The following is a 25,432-nucleotide window of genomic DNA, read 5'->3' as shown; positions in this document are numbered from 1 at the left end:
AGAACACAGTAAGTAAAGCAAGCAGACAGCCCTCAGAATGGGAGAAGATATTTGCAGGTTATGTCTCTGACAAAGGTTTAATAATCAGAATGCACAGAGAACTCAACATATTAGTAAGAAAAGAACAAGTGATCCCATCTCAGGGTGGTCAAGGGACTTGAAGAGAAACTTCTCTGAAGAAGAGAGGTGCACTGCCTACAGACATATGAAAAAATGCTCATCATCCTTAACATCAGAGAAATGCAAATCAAAACTTTGAGATATCATCTAACTCCAGTAAGATTAGCCCACATCACAAAATCCCAAAACCAGAGATGTTCACGTGGATGTGGAGAAAAAAGAACACTTCCATACTGCTGGTGGGAATGCAAACTAACACATTCTTTTTGGAAAGATGTTGGGAGAACACTTAGAGATCTAAAAATAGACCTGCCCTTCGATCCTACAATTCCTCTACTAGAAGACCAAAAATCACATTATTACAAAGGTATTTGTACCAGAATGTTTATTGCAGCCCAATTCATAATTGCTAAGTCATGGAAGAAGTTCAAGTGCCCAATGACCCACAAATGGATCAATAAATTATGGTCTATGTATACCATGGAATATTATGCAGCCTTAAAAAAGATGGAGACTTTACCTCTTACATGTTTACATGGATGGAACTGAAATATATTCTTCTTAGCAAAGTATCTCAAGAATGGATGAAAAAGTATCCAATGTACTCAGTCTTACTATGAAATTATAGCCCAAGAAGAAGGAGAATGGGGAGAGGGAGGAGGGAGAATGGGTAGAGGGAGAGTAATTCGTGGGACTACACCTATGGTGCATCTTACAAGGGTACTTGTGAAATTCACTAGGGGTAGAATACAAATGTCTTTATACAATAACTAAGAAAATGCCATGAAGACTATGTTAACCAGTTTGATGAAAATATTTCAAATTGTATATAAAACCAGCATATTATACTCCATGATTGCATTAATGTACACAGCTATGATTTAATAAAAAAAAAAAGAGTCCACCTGCCAATAAGACATGGATGACATGAAGTACAGTTCTTACCTTCATAAACTATATGTTTTATAGGAATAAGACTTTGCATAGGAATTAATCAAGAACAAAACTGAATGGCTCTAACTCTAGAGATGATGGATATATAAAAAGGTAAAACCAGGCTCAGCACCCATAGCACACTAGTTACTGTGCCAGCCACATACACGGAGGCCCAGGGCAGCTAAACAATAACAACTGCAACAAAAAATAGAGGGCGTTATGGCAGGTGCCTGTAGTCCCAGCTACTTGAGAGACTGAGGCAAGAGAATCGTTTAAGCCTAAGAGGTTGCGATTGCTGTGAACTGTGACGCTATAGCACTCTACAAAGGGTGACATAGTAAGACTCTGTCTCAGAAAAAAAAAAAGGTAAAACTGATATGGCTAATAACAGCCTGGTAAGGTACACCTTATAAAGAAAACTATTACTCTTAGCCATTTTACAGTCATGGGTAGGTTACATACACACACACACACACACACACACTCGTGTTCTCTCAGGGAAAAAAATTATATTGATTGATGATGGGAAATAGAATTTCTGAAATTCCCTGCATGACTTTCTAAAATAAAAGTCCTTTAAGAGACTTACTCTGATCTTACTGTTTGAAAACAACCAAAGGCCTTGTTTTCATCTTAACTCCATGCCACCATCTTGGCTAATATGAATGATAGAGGCAGGGCAACTTTCAAAAAAGAATCTTTAGGGTGGATGGCAATACTGCTTGAAACACTTTAATCTCTTCTTTCTCAACCACGTATTAAGAATGTGTAACGTTTATAAACTTCGTGTTCCTGCCATTTGCCTTTCTATATTTAGTCAGCAATCAGCAAGTCAAAGACTATAGCCGTGTAATAAAATGCAACATTAAAAAGCAAGTAATCTATCTGACATCTGAAAATTCAGGCTACAATATTTAACCTGCCCAGTATATTTTTAAAAATAATCAATTTGTTCATGTGTTGCCATGTAAAATGGTCAAAATTTCCTGAAAGTCTGGGCAACTATATCCAAAAAGGATACACGTGAGAAATGCTTTTGCCATCTAGGCCTCTTCTGAGCAGCTTCCAATTATGGAAGTCTGCCTTCGTAGTTCTCATTCTTAAAAATGACTGAAGGCCCCAAAGAACTTTTATTTACAATGGGTTGTATCTATTGACATCATATTAGAAATTAAAACTGACAAATATTCCAAAATTTATATATTAGAATCATTAAAAATAATCTAATTGCATATTAAAATAAATATTTTTGTGAAAAATCTATTTTTCAAAAACAAAGAAAATATTACAAGGAAAGGCATTAATTTACATTTTTTTAATCTACTTGAATGTCTGGCTTGATAGAGAAAGTTGGAGTCTATATTTGCTTCTGTATTCACTTTCTGAAATACTCTGTTCCAGCTGAAAAAAAAAAAAGAAGAAAAAGAAAATCTAGACTCAGTTATGTAGTTGGAAAGGGAAGGAATATTTTAATGTTCATTTTATATAATTGTGGATATTCTTCTTTGATACTATACTAGAACTTGACAAATGATAACGTTTTTTAAAGGTTTCAATGAATAATCTGAAACCACATAGTGAATTTTTCATAGTGTTAAATTAAAATCCACTGGGCTATCTTGCACATTGAACTGATCTTTCTCCTATGCATAATTTTGTAAACACCATAACTGGTCATTTGAAAAACACTGGTTCACTGTGTTATTCAGTATGCAATATAAAAATCACATTAGTGAATATTGTCAATTTTTGCCAGAAAAGTCTTTTAAATATTGAGAGGCTGTCAAGCTCATAGTACTAGGTACAAGTTTTCTAAAATTCTAATTCCCACTGAATCCATTGCCAATTTTATCACTGGCAACAAATATTATCAGTTGGTTTGCCTTGAAAAGATAGGCTCACTTCATTCATTTTTGAAAAATACAACCTGTCAAGCAGTCATTCTTTCAAGTAAAAATGGTGATACATGAAAAAGAAAAACTAGTTCAGCACACCACTCAAATAATTACCCAAGGCTAGGAATATTGGCTCAACCCCAGAGCATTAGGAGACTGAGGCAGGAGGACTGCTTGAAGCCAGGACTTGAGACTGGCCTGGGCAATACAGCAAGACTTGTCTCTACAAAAAATTAAAATAGCCAGGGATGGTAGCAGGTGCCTATAGTTCTAGCTACTCAGGGGCCTGAAGCAGGAAGATAGCTTGAGCCCAGTAGTTGAAAGTTATAGTGAGCTATGGTCTTGCCACCTCCACTCGCGGCTGGGCAACAGAACAAGACACTATCTCTAAATTTAAAAAAAAAAAAAATTAAACTAAAATAGTAATCAACCAAGTGTTTTTCCACAAGACAAGCATTGTATTTCAGTATACGGCAGATGTGCTTTATGAATTCTTACTATCTTGTCACACAAATCACTAAAAAGAGGTATATTCAAAAATCAAGATTTAATAAAATCAATGAATTGTACTTCTGTTTCATCAAGGATATTTTTAGTGGAAACTGGCCTTTGTTCTGACTGTAAATTATGATGGTGAAGATTATGACAGCTAGTATACTTTGGTGCCACTACCTTGATGCACACTGCGGTAGCAGTATCTTCACCCATCACTGCATGTGCAGCACCCATCAGTGCAAACATCAACACACTTGACCCGCAGCCCTTGGGCTTCCCTGGGGGTTCTGAGACTACATATTCAGGAGTCTGCTGGTTTAGCTAAAATTAGTCCAACCCTCCCACCAAGACAACTAGAAAAGCTAGATAAAATATAAAAATCAACTATTAAAAGGCACTGGAGAGCTACCAGGACAACCCAAGACTTGAGGAACCAACATCCCAGGGAAAGCCCTGAGAAGTGAGCCTAAGAGTCTAAGCTACTTTTTCAACTCATTTGCAAGCAGAACCAAGAAGAACCCAAGAAGAAAGGAATTATAAGAGGCTGAAAATTTTAGCAAAACTACCAAGAAATTCATAGTACTAAAGATAAATATTAGAATTCAGTGCCTCCAAGGAGAGGCTACGATTTACATTGAAGGGCTACACCCTAGGAGTAAGCAAGAATTAGACATAGAACAAGTCTCCCAAAGCAGAAACCTAGTCCTTAATCATCTCAATCCCTAAGTAGATTAAGGGGATCGATTCCTCCTTTAATTACTGGCAAAACATTGAAGAAAAGCTCCTCTAGAAAATGGCACCATTCAAAGCCTAAACAATTTTCATATACACTTAGTATTCAAACAAAAATTACCAGGTAAACAAAGACATCAGAATAAAAGGAGAAATTAATAATATAAATGAACCCCCAGGAGATCTTAGGTATTGAAGTCATAAGACATGAACTTTAAAATATGCTTTAAAACACATTACAAAAATGAGTATTTTCAGCAGAGAACTGAAATCTACAAAAATATATATTCCAGTTCATTTTTAAAAACTGCAATAACTGTAATATTAGTAACCTTACCAGCAGATTAGATATAAGTCAGTAAAGGGTTAATGAGCTAGAAAATATTCAGAGTGAAGCAAGAAAGAAAATAAAAAGTGATGGAAAATACAGAAAGGACCAAAAAGATATGAGGTAATTCAGACAGCTAATATCTGAAGAGATAATAGATGAGAATTTCTCAGCACTTAGAAGAATCACTAAAAACCCCAGGCAAAATAAATACAAATGACACAACACCAAGGCATATCATAGTGAAATTACTGAAAAAGACACACAAAAAAAAAATCATAAAAAGCACTGAAATGAGGGAGAAAACATAATCAAAGGGATAATAATCAGATTGGTATTTTTTTAAGAGCTTCCAATGATTAAACAATAAGGAATGTAATAGTATCTTTAAAATTCTTCAAGAAAATAATTATAAAACTAGCAAAAACAATGGATAATGAAACACTTGATTAAACCAAAATAACCAAGAAATGAGAGAAAAATAAAACACAGAGCTGGCAAGAAAAGTAGAAAATAAAATACTAAGATAATACATTCAAAGTCAAATGTGTCAGCAACTACATTAAATGTAAATGGACTTGGACATTCCAGTTAAAGACACAGATTTTAGAATGTAAAAACAAAAAAAGATTTTAGAATGTGTGTGTGTTTGTAGAAATGCATATATATAAACCATATGTGGCTTATAAGAGACACATAAACAAAAAACAACTTTCAGGGAAAAATGCAGAATAAATAAAAGCAGAAGTGCAAAAGAAAAAAGATCACTGCCCATCTAAGCAAGAGAAGAAGATGACCAGTGAAGACTTACTATAAAGATAGGGCATTTGACAGCAATAGTAAATTATATACCTCTATTCTCCCCGTACAAAAATAAAAGAGAAATGTATATATGATTCAGAAGATGAGAATCAAAATAAAAGCTTTATAACTGGTAGGGCTGAATTTGAAAAATGGGGCTGGTCCTTGTCCCTCACTCACAACTAGGCTTCCTATTGAGCACGCTTTCCCTCCAAGTGCAGACAGTGAACCATCCTGCTAAGAAAATCTGCATAGCTGACATTTACCCATCCAGGAATTCACATCTCTAGTGCCCTCAGAGCAGGGACTCACTAACATCTGCAGACTTCCCTCTAGAGATGATTTTCAGTGGCAATTGTACATTAGAATCACTTGGAGAGTTTTCAAAACTGCTTATTCCCAGGGCACACACATCGGATCACTCAAATAGAATCTTCAAAGGAAGACCAGGCATCAGTATTTTATTAAAACTCCTCAAATAATTCTGGCATGTCCCTAAGGTTAAAACCTATAGTATTAGCAGTTCTGGGCCCTGTCTAAAGTGTGTCTACTTCAAGAAAGGAGGTACAGGCACAAAGAGGCTGATCCAAACACACTTAGTTTCTTTTTCCAATCTCTTCAATTAAATAAAGACTTCGGGAGACATAGGCAGACATAGGGAAAGGGGAGAATTATCTTCCCAATTCTGTTCTCTTCTTGACAATGGAATGAAAATTCCCTCATTCAATCAAAGGAAGTTTGTTTCTGTGGTTAATATCACTTACAAGCTGGACCTTAATAAATGAATGTTTGCACATACATAATAAACAGAGAGAGTGGGACTAGAGGACTGTTTTAAAGCAAGGGCTATCTTCCCTTTCAATGTTTTAGTGATCACTGAAGCAATGAAAGAATTATTTGTAACATTCCGAAGTATAATGGAAGTGAGATCTCTAAACTATAAGTTAGCTGAAAGGTAGTCCTTTTTCCCTAGCTCAGTTCCTTTACACATGCTTTTCCTATACTCCTCCTATCTGCCCCTTACCCTCACATCACCTCGCTCATCTGCTTAAAGGTTACTCATCCTTTAGATCCCAAGCTCTCAGAGAGTTTTCTTTGCTTCCACAGACAAATTTAAGTTCTCCGGCCACATGTTCTCCTGAGATCTAGAAAAATTTGTAATCACGTTATCTGTGATTATATAATTAATGTCTGATTCTTTGGATAAATTATAAATTGCATGAGGATAGAAACCTGGTCCATTTTATTCTTCATTAGATCTAGGCATTAGCCACGGTTGTTGAATATTTGTTGAATAAGAGTCCGTGGTCATTTAGAGGCTGGCTGAAACTGCTTAAACTTGCTGATGAGGAAAAAATTTTAAAAGAAGAAAAGGTGGCAGATGCCCTCCTCATTTTCACTTGGCCATTAATTGACTAAAAATGACAGGCAATACAGTACTAAAGAACCTGGAAATAAAAATCAGATGAGGCTGCCAATCTTTGAGCAGGAAGGAGGGCCCATTCTCATTCAACACCAGTAACCATTAAGTGTACCCACCGGCCAAGAAACATGCTTATGGCAGTGTGATTGACCAGACCTCAGAAAAAATTGTCTCTTCAGCCAATCGCACTCAACCAGAAAATAACTTGGGCCAACTGAGGAGGCAAAAAAATAAAGGTGAACAGAAGATTCTTCCTAATGGCTTCAGCACAGTAACTAATAGCTCATCTAAATAATAATTTTGTCGGGTAACAGTTGTACCAGCTTAACTACGTCATCTCAAATTCAAAGGAGGAAAAAGTGATTAACTTAATGTCAAATAAACACAGGGCACCAAACTCTGTGGCAAATGTCACCCTCCAGCTGCTCAATACCCCTGCACAGAGCCGGCTGCACTGAAAAATGGTCTCCACTCTTTCCACCTGGGCTGCCTAAATGATACACCAAGTATTGGGGGGAAATTATGCTCCTGAATCTTAGAGAATATTTATGAGAGTGAATAAGGGGAACCAATAAAGTCCATGGTAGAAAAACTATATGCAACCCACTTTCTTATAGCCCCAGGCAACTGTATTGCTTAAACAATAACAACAGAATCTAATCAGTAAACCGTCCAGCTGCCAAAATTATACAAGCAAGTTGACTATTTAAAATGTCACATTTCCCATCTGATATAAATATTTGCCTTCTGCTCACATTCCTGAAGTGCAATACAAATTAGGCCCAAACTAAAATTCACCTTGGCACAAACTATTTATTTATTTTTTCCTTTCAAGTGACTCAGATTGTGCATTATGAAAATTGTGATGCCCTGGCGGCCTTTTCGGTAATTAGAATACATCACTGAAGCCCGGGTGGATTTTCAGCCTAGGCTTTGCACATTACATGTGGGAAAGTCTTGACTGGTTCATTCAAGTCCACTGAGACGGATTCAGGCTCAGCAATTTTTTTAAATATAAATGCAAGACTGCCTGTTGTCTGATTTCTGGGAAAAATCATCCTAGTGAGACATTTTTATTCAATTTTTTAACATAGAAAACAAACCTGGTAATGAAAAAAAATGTAACTTGAAAAAACATTTCAAGGAAGCAACGTGAAAATAGTGGAAAAGGTAAAAAGGCTAACTTAAAAGATGGATATAACAAAAATCAGATTTGTTGGCTGTGTTGGTTTATGTCAGTATACAAACCTTCTCGTTACTGGCAGGAAGTGAGAAATTTAAACCATCACAAAAGTGCCCACTCCAAGGGCTTCTGTGGCCTCCTATAAAAATTGAGCTTACATTGCCAATGTTATATGCAGACTAGAACCATTTGTCACCACGTGTCGTCCTCCCATAAACTGTCAGAGTCACCTGGGGTGCTGGCTGGCACACAGGGTACTAGATGCCACCAAATCTTCTGAATTAGAGTCGCTCTTCAGAGCAGGACACAGGAATCTGCATTTTTGAGAAGCATCCCTCCCCGAATCACCCAAAACCCCGAGACAGTGTGCTTGCTCTATAAATGTAGCTTCCTGATAAGTCCTTAGCTCTCACTTCTAATCCAGTTGGAGCCCCTGTGCTGCTCTTATTATAGAAATTCAGAGCCAGTTAGGATATTAAAGTTAGAGAACCTCTCCCTGGAGGATGTAATTCCTTTAGAACTCTGATCTCATCTAAACCAAATAAGTAACTAAAGAATCTGCAAAGTCTACTGGTTAATAGTGTGTCTGAAAAACAATCCTTTCATGAAGTACTGTGATGTTTGGAAGCAGGATAAAAATGATAATTGCCTCCAATTACCAAAGCCTCTCAAATTCAAGGAGCCAAAGAAAGAGCCAGGGCTTATGCAACCAATATATAGATTGTCACCATCCCCAACCAGCTACACCTGTTCCCTTTAATTTCTGTCTCATGATAAATAAGCCATCCTCCCACAACAGTAATGATCAGAGTTCATGTTCATGACTACCTAAAGGCTGGAAGCAATAGCTGATTGCCAATAGTCAAACTCCTTTGGAAATTGCCCCTGCTTTAAAATTTAACACTGATTTTGAGATATTCTCACATATTAAATCAGGAATGAGAGTTTTCTGAAAATGAAACTCTTATTTTGAAAATATTTCCAAGGTCCTTTGAGCAACAAAGAACTTACACTTGCACATAAATGTTAACCAAGAAAGGAAAAAATTATCTTCTATATAAACAACAACGGACCAAGCATTAAGCCTCTTCCAGTGCAGCCCAGGTGGAAAAATGCCCCAGAAAAAAGACAATCTATCTTTAGTATTCATGTGTTTAATTTCCATATTTAATGAATATTTTCAAAGGCAAAATCTATTTATTTTTTGTGATCAATTATGATATTCTTGGAGTTTTTATGATCAATTGATATTTTGTGTGTCTCTTGAAAACCACCTCAGTTTATAAGACTGCACTTCTAAGAAATAAGAACTTGACTTTATAATGGTTCTATTTGAGATAATTATCTAAGAATCAATCATGTGGTAAATTGGAGGGAGGACTTATTTCATTTAAGTCTAAAGGTTTTACAGTCTTCAAGAAGCTGTGACCTTTCAGCTGAAATCTGTGTTTGTAGCGGGGATGTGAGTGAAAAAGAAAGTTCACAATGTAGTTTTTCCCATCTCAAAAGGCAGAGGTAAGGATGGCCATGAGAAGGACGGCTGTCCAAAGCCTTATTTGCAGAGTCTAGGACGAAGTCAAGCAGTGTGGACAGGAAATGGAAAACATACCCTTGCACGTTTGGGGCTGAAGCTCTTCATCCACGTCCAAATCTTCTAAGTCTAGAAAATTGTCTATCTAGGAAAGGATTAAAAACATTTTACGCATATTAGGACTAAAGAAAAAAGTGCAATGATTCCACGTCCACAACACTCAACCGAGCAGCTGAATCCACTTTTTTCATTAACTCCCGAGTCCCAGCTCGAGGAGTGTGTGTTCACTGGGGTTTCCCAGAGTCATCTGAAAGCAGCAGTTAATTTGGAAGTTGGCCTGGATTTTGTAAGCACCATAGTCAGACCTCTTTACTGAAAGTGCTCCCGGAGTTTCTGAAAAGGGACTTTGTCCCCCATTCTAGCCCAGAATATACACCACCATCCTGGCACTCCAAACGGAGTTTCTGGGGTTTGTTTTCATTTTATTGCTTTTGTTTCTCAAGCAGACGGCGGTGGCAGCGGGTCTGGGTATGACTGAAACAGGGTGCTTTCTTACAGCACTCTGCAGAGCCCGAGAAACTACAGAAAGCCAGAGAGAAAGGTTCATTCAAAACAAAATCACAAGGGAGGTGAGCAGGGTGAAAAATCGAGTGTTCTCTCTTTCCAGCAAATAAAACCAAAAATTACTTCAAAGGTAAAAAGCTGAGCAAATGACCTTTACAGGCACGGTAGAAGCATTTCAATGAAAAACTATTTCCACGTGGAATACTGCATTCCACTGCAAACTGACGATGAGACATTTTAGATTAACAAAACGGTACATTTCAGAAATGAACTGATTCATCTCAAGTGGCTGTGGAAGAGTGTAAATAAGAAAATGACCTCACCACTGGCATAAATGAGGCCTAGCAAAGACACAAGGTTGCAATGCCTTTTATGCTTGTGACCTCAACACACGCATAACAAAAGACCTTAAAATTACAAATTTAGATTTTATAATTGGAACTCAAAGGAGAGGCTGGGTCTTTCTCCCCACCCCTACCCGCCCCGCAAGTCTATTTGCAGGGCAATGGCTATTACACGGGAATTTTAAATGGTATTTTCCGTTGCTCATGAGTACATGATTGTGATTGTTATTGATACTTAGCATCCAAGTGACAGCACAAATTTATCTTCCACATGATTTCAGTTCTAAAATTTGAGAATCTGTTATCTTAATATTGTACTGCTGTTTTTCTTAGCAGTGATGCTTAAGGGGGCTGGAGTCATTGTTCTATATCAAAGCCCTCCTTCCATGGTTAAGCTTTCAGGAAAAGAGGACCAGCACCCAGGCAACCAAGGAGGGTTTAAGATAAGCAAACAACAACTTAAAAAAAAAAAAAAAAGAAGAAAGAAAGAAAGAAAAGAAAAATTTATAAGGATGAAATCTCCAACTTTACATAAGGGATAGCAAATGAGACTTGTTTTTTCTTTGGGTTTTTTGTTGGTTTGTTTGTTTGTTTTGTGTGTGTTGTGTTTTGTTCCAAATGAAAATTGAATCATGCCTTACCTTCACTTTTCCTGCCCGATTCAGATCACCTTGTAAGAAACTACCAACTTTTTGACCTTCATCCACCACTATCTGAAAATACAGAGAGGACATATCGATAGAAAAATGGAATGACAGATAAAACTCCTTTTCCATTTTTTGTTGAGAGACCAGATTCCCCAACCACGGCACAGGTCAGGGAATAGGTTTCAGGAGCTCTGCCTTGGACTTCTTCCTCCGCACGCAGCCATAGCATTTTTAACCAAGAGTAGATTCCTTAACCCCAACCTTCTCGTGTATAAAACAGGAACACGCTCCTCCTGCTATCTCATCCCACTGAAACTCTGATAAACAAATCAGAGAATGCTGATACGAAATTTTCAAGTTAACAAAAAACAATGCCATTCAACAATTCTTCACCTCTCACATGCTGGTCAAAGACTCACTATATGATATCATCTCAAGGGCCAATAATTGCCATTAAAAAGCGACTCCTCTAGAAAAAAGAAAAACAATAATCTCACTGGAAGAAAGTTCCAGAAATAAATAATTATAGGCACATGCTACATATAAACATATTTCTAACATAAAGATTTTTATTCCCCTGTATAAAACCATAGTCTTTTATATAATTCTGTCCACAATAATACGGGGAAGACAAGATGAAGCAGAAACTAGAAATTCAACTGGCTTACAAAATAGAAAAGCTTCACTATGATTCTTTGATAATTAAAAACTACTGCTGAGGAGTATGTAAACAGGGTCTATGAAGTCTTAAAAATTAGAAAAAGAACATCCAAGATTTATTGACCAAATCTTATAAAAACCTTATTATAACAGAAACTTTTAAGTTTGAAAGAGGTGGACCTTGGACAGATAAAAGCATGTCTCATTTTACACAGATTTATGAAAAAGGAACACTTCTGTTCCGAACAGAAGCTAAAAGATATAAATAATTTCAAAAATTTATAGACGGAGAGTCTTAAGAGCTTTTTAATGAAAATTGAGGATAACCAGTTACCATCATAAACAACAGCTGTTAAAATCATGGAATGTACTGATTTTCAATAAAGTGCCCCAGTGGTATTCCTTCTGGAATGAGGAGTTATAGTTCCAACAACTGTCTAATATTTCTTACAGTCTCTCTTTCTTTTAATTCATAACGTATGCTTTTATCTTCAAATTGTTTCTAGAAATGTGCTATGGTATTACCTGTTCTTCTTCTGAGCATTGTGATGAAGTATGAAGAAAGATAGTTTTATTTCTAACATGGTGGTCATTTGGTTCATTTTTATGAGTAGACTTTCTTGAGGTAAATATTTTTTCTGAAGAATCAGATCCGAATGCTCCACTTTTGGTCACATCATACTCTGAAATGGTAAGTTACATAGTATTAGAAAATATCCACCATACCCACTCCGGTTTACTGAGAAACTTTCTTCCAACAAAAAAGAATACTTTTGGGGTGGCACCTGTGGCTCAAAAGGGTAGGGCACTGGTCCCATATGCAGGAGGTAGCAGGTTCAAACCCAGCCATGGCCAAAAACCACAAAAAAAAAAAAAAAAAAAAGAATACTTTTGAAAGAATTCTGCCAACTGAATGCTTGAGGCAGTTATAAGCACTTTGACCTTTAAAAACATATAGAAAGATAACTGTTTCAGGTCCTTTCAGGCCCCTGGCCAGGCTCTGTTTCAGTTATCTTTCTATAAGATGTCTTTCCACTGTTTATTCAATATCAGCAAATACTTATTGAGTGCCCACTATGTATCTAGCATTGCTCTTGGCCACTGTTAAATGGTCAATAAAATACAGTATACGGAAGAGTCTTTAGACATTACCTTTCCAATTTTTTTTTTAAATTTAAGTTGTTTCTTTTTATGGAAGCAATATATGAATGATTTTAGAGACTTTACAAGAACAAAAGTAAAATAGAAAAATCAGTTCTACTCCGACGTGCCACAAAAGCTGCAACAAAATTTTTTCAGTGGTTATCTAATTTTTTTATACATCCGTGAACTTGTAAAAATGCGAAGAGAATCACGTTGTACGTATCATAACTCAACATGCCAACAATATCTCTTTTCATGTTATGAGACATTCTTTTATGTAATTTTAAATGGTTATAGAGAATTCCACTGAATAAACATAAAAGTTATTGAACGAGTTATTTAATGGTTTAGAATCATAAACAACAAATACCTTTGTACTAAATCCATGTACATTCTTGATTATCTCTTTAAGTTAAGGAAAATGTCTTAAGATTAATCCTAAATTAATGGACTGAGAAAATTATGATAATCACAACACACTCAATACTCATATGAAGCCAGTCGATGATCTAATACACACCCGCATAAGAGAAAAACTCAATTCAATTCACATTGGGGAGAGGGAGAAGTAGGGAAGGGGGGACGGGATGGGTGTGCTCCCACTTAAGGAACAATACGAGGGTATTGGCACACCTATTGGGTGCGGGACACAACTACAAGAGGGACTCTACCTAACAAATGCAAATATTGTAACCTAGTTGTTTGTACCCTCATGTTGACCTGAAATGTAAAAAAAAAAAAAAAGAAATGTGGAGAAAACAAAGGAAATAAGTTTGGTAAGAGATAATGAACCTAGCTTTGGCCATATTTCACTTGAGGTGCCGGTAAGGTGACCCAAAGACAGCTTCAAATGTGGGCTAAAATGTGGGAGAGAGATCATAGCTAAAGGTAAATATCTGATCATTCATTATGCTGAGGTAGTGCCCTAACCTGTAGGGAGTCAGCCCCCACACCACCCATGCGTGTCTCTAATGTTCAGGAGGGAATGAGGAAAATAAAGACAACAGAAACATTGTGGACTTTATAGAGCGGGGTTGGGGTGGGGGGGGGAATCAATGCCCTTTGTGTGAGAGACAGGGAAGCCCTTGAACTCCACATGCACTCAGTTTTTATTATTTCTCTTGATTAGTTGATGGGTGCTTGTAACAGTAACAACATACATCATCTTTGTGGGGTTTTTGTCTTAATTTTGGATTACCCATCCAATAACCCTTTATCTAATTTTATTACTTTTACTTCTTAAGATATTTATCAATCATAAACAGGATTATAGAAAATAAAGGAAAAGGAAGCATGGAATTTGGAGTTCGACGCCACCCGGTTAATCCTTTGTTTCCTACGGGGCAGATTAGTTGAGGCCTTACTCATCTTTAGGAGCTGGGAGGAATAACACTGAAATCTTTTAATCTCACACCCCTAAGAACTCATTTTTTTGTATCAATGAGTCAGCTGTGTATGTTGTCTTCAAATGGCTTCTCAAGCCCTTTCAGGCCCCCAGTCAGGCCCTTGTGGACCTTTCCTCGGGCATCCCTTCTGACTCCAGCTAGGCTGTTGTGGACCTTTTCCTGAAGTCCTTTGATGTTCGTGCCAAGCTGTTTCATGAAGCCCCCAGTATAGTGTTCTTTTGGGGGGCTCATGTCCTCTCCCATTCTTGTGCATACCTGACCCTGATCACACAACCTTTTGTACAATCATCTCATTGTTATATCAACCTAACTCTATTTTCATAATTTTAATTTTTTTAATATTCACCCACATTAAACCATGAAATTGTTTTCAATATTAATAGTAATATTTGAATAATAAGGGTTAACATTCATTGAGTGGCAGGCACTCTTTTGTGAGCAACTCATGACTCATCTAAGCTGCACAATATTCCTCGAGGCAGTGACTGATACCATCTCTACACATTAGGAAACCCAGGCTAACAGAGAGATTAAATAACTTGTTCGAGGTTATAGAGATGGTAAACAGCAGAGTGGAGATCTGAACCCAGGCCTTCTGACTCTTATCCTCCTAACCACTGTGCTTTGCTACCTGGAGTAATACAGAAAAGGAAGAGGAAGTCTTTAGAGAATAGAAGAAGCAGAAAAAAGAAAAAAAGAAATCCCAGAGGGAGACAAAGAAGGAAAATCTTACAATGGTGAAAGAAGAACCAAGCGTACAGGGTACATTCCAAAACTGCAACTAGCTCAGGCTAATGACAATGGCTAATACAAGAATCTACATCAGTGACCACCAAGAGAGTGATAAAGATATTCAAAAGAAGTTAAAAAGCAGAAATCAAGCCAACGTCAGGTAGGGGAATCCTGTTCCATTGCCTTACCAGTCTCTACCCCACAGAGATGCAGGAGTTATTTTATCTGTGAGTTCCTTAGGCAGGTGTCTGCCGGAAGAGGTCGTGAGACAGCCTGACCAGGCACAGCACTGTGTTAGTGTCTCTCGAGCCACCAGCTGCACAGCATCAAACTTGGGGAGAGTCAATTTGTAATGATCCTGGCTTGGTCTAAGTTCAGCTGGAATTCCCTGTTTGCCTCTGAATACCTACCTAGCAGGGGTCCTCAAACTTTTTAAACAGGAGGCTGGTTCACTGTCCCTCAGACTGTGGGAGGGCCGGACTGCGGGCCCTGGGACGAGTCAGCTGCTAAGCAGGACAGGCAGTGGCAGCAAAAACACCCGATGGGCCAGATAAATGTCCTAGGCAGGCCTCATGTGGCCCGCAGGTGTAGTTTGAGGATACCTGACCTATAGAATTGGTACAATTAAGTCTTGTAAGGACGTTTTGAGGACATTATCAGAAAAATACTATTGGGGAATAGAAATAAGGTCACCTAGTCTACAATACATCATTAATTAACCAAAGACAGAAAACACAAATATTGAATGTATCACTTTCTCTTTTCGAAAGGTCGTACCCATAAATAACAGACCCCAGGCCAACTCTCCACTGCTGGCTACTGTACCAGCACCAGTGACTCCTAACTAGCTCCCACTGGGACAGGTGGCACCTGCTCCTTGCCACAACAAATCCCTAGCACAAGCCTTGGCTGCTGTGGGTGGAGGGGCTGGGGCGCTGAGTAAAGTGTGGAGAGGGTTGCTGAGAACACTGCTGCCGTAACCAGAAGTATAAAGGATCAGGTAAGTGAGGAAGAAATTGCCTTAGGACGTAGTCTCCCCAACTTATTCCCCGTTGACAGCCACAGTGATGTCCTAAGTCAGTCCCAGAGCAACATTAAGCAGTGGTCAAAGATAGAGCAAAGTAGGCATGGAGATGGTGGGAAACAGGAGGCATTAACTCAGGGGTGAAAGGGTCCCTCACACTTCATTAAAGCCAGAAGCAAAGAATACATCCTGTGGCTACTTCCATTCCGCAGTGCACTGTTCTAGGAAAAGGAGGAATAGTTCCACTTCGCCCCCCTTATCCTTTAAGTCAAGCACAATCTAAATCTAGTATTTACTAAGAAAATACTATGCACCCAGCACAACACTATGGTAATAGTCTACTGACCTAAATACTTGAAAAGCACAGCAATGTCTGAAAATAACACGTTACATAAGAACAAGTTCTATTTGTTCTCATAATCACTTGGGGACTCTCTACCATTTCCAGTAAAACATCCAGGTTATCTGACAAGCAACCAGATGAAACTCCTTTGAAATAAAGACCAGGCCGAGTGCAGTGGTTCACACGTGTAATCCCAGCACTATGGAAGGTTGAAGTGGGAGGATCACTTGAATCCAGAAGTGTGAGACCAGCCTGGACAACACAGACAGACGTTGTCACACCTGTAGTCCCAGCTATTTGGGAGGCTGAGACAGGAGGATCACCTGAGCTGGAAGTTTGAGGTTGCTGTGAGCTCTGTTGACACCACTGCACACTAACTTGGCCAACAGAGAGAGCCTTTATCTTAAAAAAAAATTTTTTTTTAATAAAGAACAAAATATAATGAAGTCCCAGCTTCTGATACTGAACTATTGCTGGAATCTCAGATCCAAGTTCTTGTCTAATCTTTTAAAATTCCTCCTTTTAAAACATAAAGTTTTCACTTTTAAAACACCAGACGATGCAGAAAAGAACTTGTTCTTCTCTCTCTGCCTAAGCCTACAGTATAAGGCTCTTTTCTAAACCTTGAAATTAGTTTCATAAGAATACAAGACACAGTATCCCTCCAAAGACCCAGATAGTGCTCCTTCTAAAGGCTTTTATCATTTAAAAAAGAAAAAAAAAAGCTCAGCAAATAATAAATCTCTTGGCACAATGAGATAGGAAAAAAGTTCTTTTTCAATATGATAATGTCAAAATGGCAGATGTTGGCACAGCCCAGACTCCGAGTAGCTGAAAGCCTGATTAGTGAGCCAGATGCTACTTCCCATAGTTCTCCTGGTGGCAGTCCGAACGTGCCACCCCAGTGTTTATCTCATCTCCTTCTGTTTCTGTTCTTCATCAGAGTCCTTTTCCACCCTTTCATCTTATCCCTAATGTTTCTTGCTTTGAAATAAGTGTCAGACATAATACAGTTTAGAAATCCAACAGCAATATTTCAGAGAACAAGTCGGTTATCGAGACCTGAAAGAGCATTTCTTTGGGCATTTCTGAGTCAAAACTTCAATCCAGATGAGACAAAAGTTTTTTTCTAAAGGTTTTTTCAGAGGTTTCATTATTCTGAAGCAATAGAATTTCAATTTCCTTTTGATACCAAGCAGATAAGCTTCCAACAGATCTCCCTTACAAGGCCCCCACTACACCTATGGTGTCTAATTTCAGACCAAAGGAAAAGGTTATGCTCCTTGAAAAGATCGAAAATTTTAATGCCTTGATAAATTAGATGCTAATCGCACACTGATTATATGTCTTCCAGATAAAAGTGATTATTTTCAGAAAACTCCATTTCGAAAGAAACTTTTTTAAAAACTCAGATCCATCCACCAAAAAGCCAGACCAGGCTTCTCCACACGCTGAGAAGCATGATCACACCTGCGGTAGCATGTTCTCAAATCAGCATAACCAACATCAGAATTCACGACCAAATCCTGCCAGCAACCTCGGAGTGTCTGTTCTTCTGCACGACGGTCAGCAGCAATATAAATCAAGAGCATGTTCTTGGTCGTGAAGAGAGATATTGTATAGACTGCTAGAAGGAAAGAAAAATTCATGGGGGGGGCGGAATTCTATGCAGCACTGGGCAATTGCAAAAAGCCTTCTGCAAAGAGAACAGGGGATAAGCAATCATGCTTGTAACAAGGTTGGGTCCTTTCAAAGTCAGGGTGTGATTTTCATATTACACTCCTTGCCTAGAGCAATGTTTCTCTGGACAGTCATATTTGCTCCCGATTTGTCCAGCCCAACTACTTCACTCCACTGCTTCTTGCTCACATGCTTCTTGGTATCCAGCCTCCCCTGGAGCGATAGTCGTTAGAACTAAATAAGCAATTTAAAAACCAATCAATCATAAATCAGAATAAGTCCAAAGAAGCTAAATTCAGCAGATAAATGTTCTGTCTAAATTCCCTGTGCAGTGCCCTGAATTCCAACTGTTTTATGTTCTTCATTTGAAAGGGCATAGGGAGGGGAGGATTACCTCAGCCTGGCCAGTCAGGAATAATTGTACTTTCCCTGAGGCTGGGTGATAATTGACTCATTATTCACAGTCGTAGTCATCAACCTGCCAAGGCACAAATGCACAACCCTGGCCTGGAAAAATGTGTGTCAAAGCCTTAGATAAGAGACATAATAACAGGAAGCTGAAATGTTTGAAATATCCAGTGTTAGGCACTTACTGAGAAAGAAATGTGAACAGAGTACCAAGTTGCCCGAAATTTATTTTCAGGAAGAAAATCTTCGTGACAGTTGAGTTATCGGGCTCGTTTGATCCAGAAGTTATATTCTGTGCATCAACTCCATACAAAGTGACCAAGATGGGTAAGCACCAGATCCCTTCCCTTTCAGAGTGTACAAACCACCAGAAGAGAAGCACCTAGGGCAGATGACACGAGGGAGGAACAAAGTCCGAGAATGGTCAAATCACCGTCAGTTCGGGAGGATCACCAAAAGCTGCACAGAGGACAGGGCCTTCTGAGCTGGGCTTTGAAAGACAACCACAGTTTCAACAGGTGACCATTATGAAGAGGTTATTCCACAAAGGAAAAAACTTCATGAGCAAAGCCCCCAAGGAGGGAAAACATGGACAGGCCTGAGGAAGAATCACCAATTATATCACGAAACTCAGAGCACATATTTAGTGATGTGGACAGGGTCATTTGAAGGGCATGACAAAAACTCTGTACTTGACCTAGGTCTTGGGGAGACATAATCAGAGCTGTGCTCTAAGAAGATGATGGATAGAATGGAGCAGAGGAGTTCAGGTACTAGAGGCAAAAATACGGAGCTACTGTAGTAATCCAGGTGAGATGCAGAGAGCCTCAGCTGTCGCAGTGAGAAAAGAAGAGAGAGAGAACAGAAAACTAAAGCGCTCACAAGTGAGTTCTTTTTGTTTCTGCAACAGAAATGAAGGCACAATCTGCAGCTGGTTATGGTTCCTCCTTCTAGATATCACAGAATACACACCTTATCTTTCCACCGACATTTGTACCATTCTTTGAATTCGGCATCCCCTAGATATCTTTTTGTCTCATACAATCTCTGAAGTAATCAACACAGCTTTATCTACTTCTTGGCAACGTGTCAAGGGGATTACAGTTTGGTGCAGAAAGGCCACCCCATAAAATAAGCTTGCCTTACCGACTGATTTCATCCAGGCCACAGACGTGGGAGCAAATGCAGCATATTTGAGCATCGCCTCCTACAGCTCCAGAACTCACAGGGTGACAGCTGCTAGTGACAGTGTTTACACAAGGTAGAATCCGTTGTAAGGTAGAATCCGTTGTTTTTGCACACCAGCCTTTTCTACTTTAAATGTACAAGTCTATGCACAATCGATTTATTTTCTTAATAGGAAATACTGACAGACAAACAGTACCCTCCACATCTTGAGCCAAACCCAAAGTCACAAGGACACATGCTCATCTAGTGAAGAAACCAGCGTAAGGATCTAAGTAGCCGTGAGCATTTCCCCTATGTCTGCATAGCTTTATTGAGATGTAGTTTACAAACCATAAAATTCACTCATTTTAAGCGTGCAATTCAATGGTTTTTAGCAAACACACAGAATTTATTACCATCACAATTCAATTTTTAGATCATTCCCTTACCCCAGAAAGGTGCCTGGTGCCCATTTGTAGTCACTCCTTACTCCTACCTCAACCACCAGCAACTACTGTGTTTCCCCGAAAATAAGACCTACCCCAAAATAAGCCCTAGCAGGATTTCTATGCATTTGTTACATATAAGCCCTACCCCAATAATAAGACCTAGTGATGGGCATGGCTATGCAGCATATCTGCATAGCCACGCCATGCATTTTGGTGCCAAGCGGTAAGGAAGACTGGAATACCTTTCTTCTGCCACAGCTCCTTCCCCGGCCCCCAGTCCATTGGCACTTGCGTGGGTGCATGTGTGGTAACCGCAGTCGCAGGCATCCTATTGTGCACGTGCGAACAGCTGGGGGAAAGGAGTTCACTCATCACTAGCACCAGCCCCACCAACAAGGTCAGCCCCCCCGTCAGGTTCCAGAAGAAGATGACTTAACTGTATTTGAATAAATGTGGCTGGTTGTATTACACTTAATAAAAATAAGACATCCCCTGCAAATAAGCCCTAGTGTGTCTTCTTGAGAAAAAATAAATATACGACAGTGTCTTATTTGGGGGGAAACATAGTACGTTTTCTTGCTGTACGTTTGTCTTTTCTAGACATTCCATATGAATGAATTATATGATACATGGTCTTTTGTGCCTGGTTTCTTTCTCTTAGCATAACATTACCAAATTCCATTTATGCTGAGATATGTATTACTACTTTCCTGCTTCTCACTGTCAAATAATATTCCACTATATAACTAGTATCACACTTTATTCTTCCATTCACCAGTGATGAAGTTGAATTTTTTTCACATTTTGTACCCCCTTAATTGAGTTTGATCCAAAGACCATCACCACTAACCTGATTCCATGCAGTACCCCCAACATGACGAAATCAAACCACAGGATAATTACAGAGTTTCATCTTCTCTCCATACACAGACAATGGGAGGCATACACATGTTCATTGAGCCTATAAGTCTCCCATGACCTCATGTCCTCTGTGTTGTCATAGAATTGGGCCATTTTCTATCAATTCTTCAAATTTGTAAGAAATCAGCTGAAATTACCTTTCTAAATTGTTAATTGCCTATCCTTTCCCACTGAAAATGTAAAATTAAGAAGAGCAGGGATCTCATGACCAGGAGCTTAGGTGCAGTTCCAGGAAGGTAAAACACTCATTCTCCACTCCAAAGAACAGGTAACAATTAAGAATGGAAATTGATACTCAACCCTTCCACCAGCAAGTTCTACACCAAGTGTTCACTATGTGCTTGTCATTCCACTAAACTGGAAAACGAGAAGAACAGTTAAGAAAGTTAGATGGCATGGCCTTTGCCCATAAGAAACATGTAATCTATCCTCCTAAAACGTGTGCTCACTCATATGTATAACATTTTATCTATCTTTCAGCCAGCATTTCCATGTCTAAGAATTTATCTAAAAGAAATTTTTAAGTATGTAGACAAAGATTTCACTACAAAGCCAAAAATGTCTAATCTATTCCCTTGAAAATTTTTACTTAATCAAGGCCATAAATTTTTGCATATCTTTGAACCAGCATTTCTACATGTAAAAATGTTTTCAAAGGGTACAAAAATGTCACTGCCAAAAATAAATTGAAAAGAAAGAGCCTAGAAGGCTATATCCATGCCTGGTCCTTCCCCACCTCCATGCCCTGTGACCTCTGATTCTGCTTCTCTCACCTGTGCTAATGGTACTCTAACCACACTGGGCTCCTCACTGCTTCTCAACCAGCCCAGGTGCTACTATAACCTGGACTCCACACTGGCTGCCCCCTGCACCTCAAACATCAGCAGACTTTTTTTTTTTTTTGACACATTTTGGCACCTTGATAGGGTGCGCTGGCATCATAGCTCACAGCAACCTCAAACCCTTGGGCTCAAGCAATCCTCTTGCCTCAGCCTCCTGGGGCACCACAATGCCCAGCTTTTTTTTTTTTTTTGAAAACAGGGTTTCCCTCTTGCTCAGGATGGTCTCAACTCCTAAGCTCAAGCAATCCACCTGCCTCACTTGACTTAACTCCCTCACTTCCTTCCAACCATCATCCAAATTTTACGTTCCCAAGGAGGCCTAACCAGATCACCCTATATAAAGTACAACCCTAATCAGCATTCACAATCCCCTACCCTGCTCTGGTGTTTTTTTTTTCTTTTCAAAGCAATTACTCTCTTCTAACACATATTTTTCTTAGTCATTACATTTATTTTCAGTTTCATCCTTCTAGAAGGCAAATTTCCAGAAGGCAATGATCCTTGTCTATTTTGTTCACTTCTGTGAATAACACTTAGCACACAGTAGGTGTTCAATAAACATTTATTAAATGAATGAGGGTGTATGCAATGTAGTATCATTCATAACAGCCACATAGTTAATTTGAAGCCACTAGAATTCAAATGTCCAAAAAAAAGAGAATGATTTAAACAAATTGCAGCCTATACACACAGTCGAATACTATGCAGTCATCAAAGACACTGTTAAGTAATGATATTTATTGCCAGGAAGAGTTGTTCATACTACAATGTTACGTGAAAAAGCAAGTTAAAAAAAGAGTATGCATAGTATGATCCCCTTTTTAAATCATTAATTATAATAAATATGCTTAATACATAAATAAATGAAAATATTATGTTGAGCCCTTACTATAATTCTGGCATTATGAATATAAGTAAATAAATACATGTACATGTTTTTGCTGTATGCAATTTAATTCTAATAAGCTTATGAGATAAATGTTGTGTATATCCATTTTATGAATTATAAAACTGAAGGTCAGAGACATTAAGTAACTTTCCCAAGATCCCCTCATTAGACAATAGCTGAGCTTAAATTCAAATTCTGGTTGCCAACAATTCCCCAAGTTCTTAACTAATAATTGTATATATATGTATTATATATATACACACACACACAAACAGAAAAATTCAGAAAGGATATATACACTCATGGTTTACGTCTAAAATGATGGATTATTGTTTGATTAGTTAGTTAATTCAATCTAAGTTTGCCTACATGAAAGAGACACCTATAGTAATTATAGCTTAAACTAGATGGAAGATTATTTCTCTCTCAATCAACAGTAGAGATGTAGATAAGCCAGGGCTAATATAATTTTTTAGGCTCCATCTATCATTGTGCCACCCAGGGGACCATCCTCTACATGGTCCAGCACGGGGCACCACTGCATTCTTGTTCCAAGCAAGAGGATAAAGAAAGGGAAGAAGGAGGCCTATACATCACCTCTCTGTAATCAGATGGGGCTAGTTTAAGCTACTACACTCAGGAAGCACTAGAGCAGCTGAAACAAGAATTTCATTTCTCTCTTCTATAACAGTTTAGGACAGGTGGGTAGGCTTGGTTCCACGAGATGATCCAAGGATCCAGGCTGGTGGGATGTTCTGCCATCCTAACTACATGGCTTCCATGTCTGGGTCTAAGGGAGTTTACTCTAACAACTGACAATTTCCAGTCAAAAAGGAAGGAATAAAAAGAAGCCAGGGGACCTGCCTTAAGGATATGAGTTGCACATATCAGTTCCCCTCACATACCACTGGCACAAAATTAGTCAAATGGTTATACCCAGCTACAAGGGAGACTGGAAATGCAATCTTTGTTCTGGCTGGCCACAGAGGAGCTAAAAATTCTACTGCTATATAAAGAGCATGATTTTTGTTTTGCTCTATGTGTGTGTTTGCTGGTTCCTCTAAATATTTTCTAATTTTGCTATCATGAATAAAAACATTTTAAAAACAAGCTTTTATTTATAGAGATGAAAAGCACTTTTTTTCAAGCAAGCTTCTACTAATCCTCAATCTAAGGAGAGTCCCCACATGTATACTTCTTCCTTCTTAAAAAGTCTTTGTTGAAAATGATAGATAAAAAAAATATATAGGGATATATATAATGTTATAGGTCAAACTTCTTTATTGTCTAACTTTGATGTCCCTCTTTTAAATCATAGCTGACCTAATCATAAAACTACTCCTGTATGAGGATTTAAAACTTACCAAGTACCTTCACATATGAAATACAGGACAGAAAAGGTATCAGAAGCAGCAAAATTACTGGAGTGGCATTTCCTGGCACAAGATGCCTCTCCAGCCTGTGTGGTCTCCTCAGCACATCTGCTAATGGCAACGTGCTTACAGAGAACTTAGTTCTGGGAACAAAAGACAGAAGTAGCAAGGACATGTCCCTAGACATATTTCCCTGTGATACAGTAGCTTTGGTCCATAGATACATGCACTCTAGACCTTCAGGCTTGGGACAAAATGCATGCTGAACCAAAGCCCCACTGAAACTCTGTAAGCTACTGTGTCCTAGCCTCTGTATGTATCAGAGATCAGCAAGAGCAATTATTCCTATAACCTATCACCCTTTTTCACTGTCAAAATGACTTTTAAATAATATAAAATGGTGGCATCAAACAAAAAATCATATTTAAAGTAAAATAATTGTTCTTGTGATCTGAGTAGGTGGGGGTGTCACAGTTTCATAAAAGTGATATACCTTCATCCTAGAAAAATGCAATATTTGTAAAAATTGAAGAAGAATTCCCTAAACTCCTTCTTGAGCTCATATGGGGTATATTCTCAAAGCTAGTTTGAAAGTCAAGGTTCCTCGGCTACACACAAGAACTACTGAATCTGGGGGACAGATCTGTAGGAATCTGCCCTTTAATTAGCATCTTCCAGGTGATTTTACATATATATATATATAAAACGTAAAATTCTCAAGCAAAGATTCCATGAAATATAATGTCAAATTTAATAATTAGAAAGAAGAAGCTAATACCTTATCTTTGTCAAAGTATGTGAATACTTTCATGTGATAACTGTGTGCAGACACAGTCTTTAGACCATCCACCAGAGGCCAGTGTAGGATTATTCCCTGAACTAATAGCATAGTCTCACGCACATTTGCCACACAGGGTGTGTACAATACGTGCTATACAGGCACACAGATGGTTTTAACCACTTCAAGGAATAAGATATGAACAATTCACACTACAGACAATATTTTACATATTTTATATTTAGATTCAAGAATTCTTATTTAACTTTGAGACTTCTCTTTCACATCATAAATAGTTCCCCAATCATAAAACTTTTTATTTGATGAAGTCTTTAAAATTTTCCAAGTACCTTCTTGAGTATTTCATCTACTTTGCACCACAACCATTAGAGACATACCAAACAGGCAGAATTACACCTAGATTATAGATTCAGAGAGTAAGCAATAGGCCTGTGGGTTCAAGAAATTAGTGTATGCTTGAAGTAGAACCCAGGTCTTCTGAATTCAAAGAATCCCATTACCCTGGCCCTGCCCACAACATAATGGAAACTATGAAGGCAGTAAAATCGTCATAGAACTAAATCTCTCCAGCCTACAAGACCTTCCTTCACCCCGAGA

The 25,432-nt window shown here is 38.3% G+C and overlaps 1 protein-coding gene across 4 annotated transcripts in view; it reads right to left on the bottom strand.

The window, feature by feature from the left end:
• Positions 1-25,432, bottom strand: part of CUNH11orf74 (chromosome unknown C11orf74 homolog) — a 63,881-nt gene that overhangs the window by 11,476 nt on the left and 26,973 nt on the right. For 3 of the 4 annotated variants that reach the window (XM_023509322.1, XM_023509320.1, XM_023509323.1), the window contains 3 exons: positions 12,185-12,342; positions 10,994-11,065; positions 9,523-9,589 (listed from right to left, as the gene is read on the bottom strand). In XM_023509322.1, the coding sequence (XP_023365090.1) occupies positions 9,523-9,589; positions 10,994-11,065; positions 12,185-12,342 (297 nt within the window). Of the gene's footprint in view, positions 1-9,522; positions 9,590-10,993; positions 11,066-12,184; positions 12,343-19,541; positions 19,652-25,432 lie in introns of those variants that run through there. The other variant, XM_023509328.1, reaches the window with a different exon arrangement.

This window comes from Otolemur garnettii, unplaced genomic scaffold (genome assembly GCF_000181295.1).
Source record: "Otolemur garnettii isolate 467f Iridium unplaced genomic scaffold, OtoGar3 scaffold00001, whole genome shotgun sequence".
NCBI classification, from domain to species: domain Eukaryota; kingdom Metazoa; phylum Chordata; class Mammalia; order Primates; family Galagidae; genus Otolemur; species Otolemur garnettii.
This window is presented reverse-complemented; position numbering and strand designations above follow the sequence as displayed.